General features: G+C 37.6%; 1 protein-coding gene across 1 annotated transcript in view; it reads right to left on the bottom strand.

Annotated features, from left to right (window-relative positions):
• The window catches only part of LOC107595944 (squamous cell carcinoma antigen recognized by T-cells 3-like), a 35,632-nt gene that overhangs the window by 21,687 nt on the left and 10,988 nt on the right, over positions 1-2,957 (bottom strand). Inside the window, exon 4 of the mRNA XM_016286543.1 lies at positions 285-469. Coding sequence (XP_016142029.1) covers positions 285-469 — 185 coding nt within the window. The remainder of the gene's footprint in view (positions 1-284; positions 470-2,957) is intronic.

The following is a 2,957-nucleotide window of genomic DNA, read 5'->3' as shown; positions in this document are numbered from 1 at the left end:
TTTAGGTAGGCGTGGTTGACTTAACTTTTATAAAGAATATCTCTTTGGATTTGAGTCTTTGCAACTTTACAGATCTTCTTTATGCACCAAGAGCTTGTAACACTCCGAAGAGAAAGGAAAAATTGAAATCGCATCATATGACCCCTTTAACATCCAAAGTCGTAATTCTCATTAATATTCATGGGATATTTAATAACAAGTATTTCAGTTTGGCTATTTTTATAGCAATTTAATGCCATGCTGATATCCTGTAATAAATCTGAGTAGGAACCCAGAGTAAATACCTGTACTGTGGAGAGAATAACAATCTCGAACTCCCTGTAGGCCTCCCAGATTGTAGCTCCTTTAGTCATGTGTAAACCCACTGCAGTCAGCGCCCTCTCAAAGATGGAGCGCACCCGCTCAATGCCTCCCTGGGCTCCCATTCCCCCGATGGAGTACTGTACGTATTCCAGCCAGATCTCTGGACCTGTGAATGGGTTTACCAGTTTATTTTTATTTTTTTAAAATATCCCAGCACAGGATTGCCTCAAAACAATCCATTTTACAATTAAGCAGCAATTACATGTTATTTATCAGATTATTGGTGGTAACAGATGTAGTATTTATTTATTTAGATTTGGTTAATGCCACATCAGCAACAATGGCTATATTCATGGCAACATTAACAATATCCTTTCAATAAGGGCTGGTAATTTAACGAGTTAATTAGATTAATTATGGTGAAAAATAACGCGTTAAAATTATTAACGCATTTAACGCACTTGCATCATACAGTTACATCATATAGTTAAGCAATATCACTAGGGCTGGGTATCATTCAAAAATTTTCGATATCGATACCTTGACTTTGATACTGGTACTTTTTTCGATACCAATTTTATGAAATCAATTTTAACAAGATTACATTATCTAAAAAAAAAAAAAGATGGGTTTACCAGTTTATTTTTATTTTTTTAAAATATCCCAGCACAGGATTGCCTCAAAACAATCCATTTTACAATTAAGCAGCAATTACATGTTATTTATCAGATTATTGGTGGTAACAGATGTAGTATTTATTTATTTAGATTTGGTTAATGCCATATCAGCAACAATGGCTATATTCATGGCAACATTAACAATATCCTTTCAATAAGGGCTGGTAATTTAACGAGTTAATTAGATTAATTATGGTGAAAAATAACGCGTTAAAATTATTAACGCATTTAACGCACTTGCATCATACAGTTACATCATATAGTTAAGCAATATCACTAGGGCTGGGTATCATTCAAAAATTTTCGATATCGATACCTTGACTTTGATACTGGTACTTTTTTCGATACCAATTTTATGAAATCAATTTTAACAAGATTACATTATCTAAAAAAAAAAAAAACTTTGGTTTTATTTTTCAGCTTGTTGATGTTTACACAAACTCAAAACCTCATCTCCTGAGCCACTGCACAAAGGAACAAAATGTAACCAACACAATAAATCAGTGCAAATAGTTTTAATAAAGCTCAAATAGTCTTCAGTTTACACATCTGTTAGGCTACATTTACACTAGTGCGTGTTTGATTTAAAATGCATAGCTCAGACAGAATCATGATCTCTATTTATTTTCCACTGATTTACTGATGAGCATTAGCAGCTTCCAGTGCTGTCTGCTTGTGTTCTCTCTTCCATAACCGCTGCTCTGACTCTCAGGTAATAACATATTTAATTTCAGCAACATTACATGGCCAAAACACACATTAGACGGCAATCGGAAGTTATTACAAACACTCGATGGTGGTTTAAAGTGAGTTTTGAGTAAAAGTTAAATCTAAATCGTATTTATTGTCTTATGTAGCATGATGCTACAGTTTGCATGAATGTTCACATAACACGCGCTTTCGGTCGTATAATGTTAGTATGAACGGACATCTGCATATGATCGGAACTCCACGCAGCTCCCGCGCTACTCTCCATTGGAAATGAATGACTGAATGACCGGTCTGTCACTTGACGTTTGTCGGAGATAGTAGAAAGCCGGCTTGAAACGCAGTGGGAACGCCAGTATGACGAGGATCGTTTTCATTTTAAAACAAACGCACCAGTGTAAATGTAGCCTTACATCTATGGGGACTGGGACGCATTCACACTACAGCCTCACGTGTGCGCCACATCTCGGAGTGTAACCGGTGTAAACTAGTAGGTGTGTTTGACTTGATGCGGGACCGACTGTGCAGATAGATCGGTGTATTACAGTATCACGAGTAGGGGTCGACCGATTATCGGCGCCGATATTAAGCATTTTTATGATTATCGGTATCGGTAATTTTCAAAACCGATTTGCCGATAAAATGACTTAATTTTGAAATGCGCTATTTGGCTCTGATGCAGCCTGTCAGAACTCACCACTTTGTGGCCTAAAGCAGTCTCCGCCCACCGCTCATCTGATTTGTTGGGAGTCACGAGTCCGACCAATCAAAGCGGAATTCACTCTCACTCCGAAAGCGCTTGCTAACTGGAGCTGCTTCAGTGATCACGCATCAGTTGTCTTTAAAGGTAAGGCAGCAGCAGACGTTGCTTAAGTTGAAATAGATCCCAATCCACTAACGTTACACTGAAGTTGCAAAACACCTCAATATTATCTATGATTTCCGTGATGCGGAAAACGTGGACGCAATACAGTCATATAAATGGAATTTACTGTATGACGCGGAATGTCACGGAATTTGTCAAAGTTTGGATGAATGAATCAAAAGTAGGTCAGTACACTTAAATAGAGTCGCAATATGGATTAGTATCTGTAAATATTCAGCCGCAAAAATACTGTTTAAATATGGATCCAGCATGTTCTGCGTGTCTCGGTGTATGTAAATGACACAGACGCGCGGTGTTGTTTTCTACACATACAGAGTGTGTGACGCTCGCGCTGATTGCAGCTTCTGTCATCTCACTACATGAGGACATAAATACATGAACAA

This window comes from Sinocyclocheilus grahami, unplaced genomic scaffold (assembly GCF_001515645.1).
Source record: "Sinocyclocheilus grahami isolate Dianchi unplaced genomic scaffold, SAMN03320097.WGS_v1.1 scaffold211.1, whole genome shotgun sequence".
Classification (NCBI taxonomy): domain Eukaryota; kingdom Metazoa; phylum Chordata; class Actinopteri; order Cypriniformes; family Cyprinidae; genus Sinocyclocheilus; species Sinocyclocheilus grahami.
Note: the sequence above shows the minus strand (reverse complement) of the source record. Positions and strands in the feature narration are given on the sequence as shown.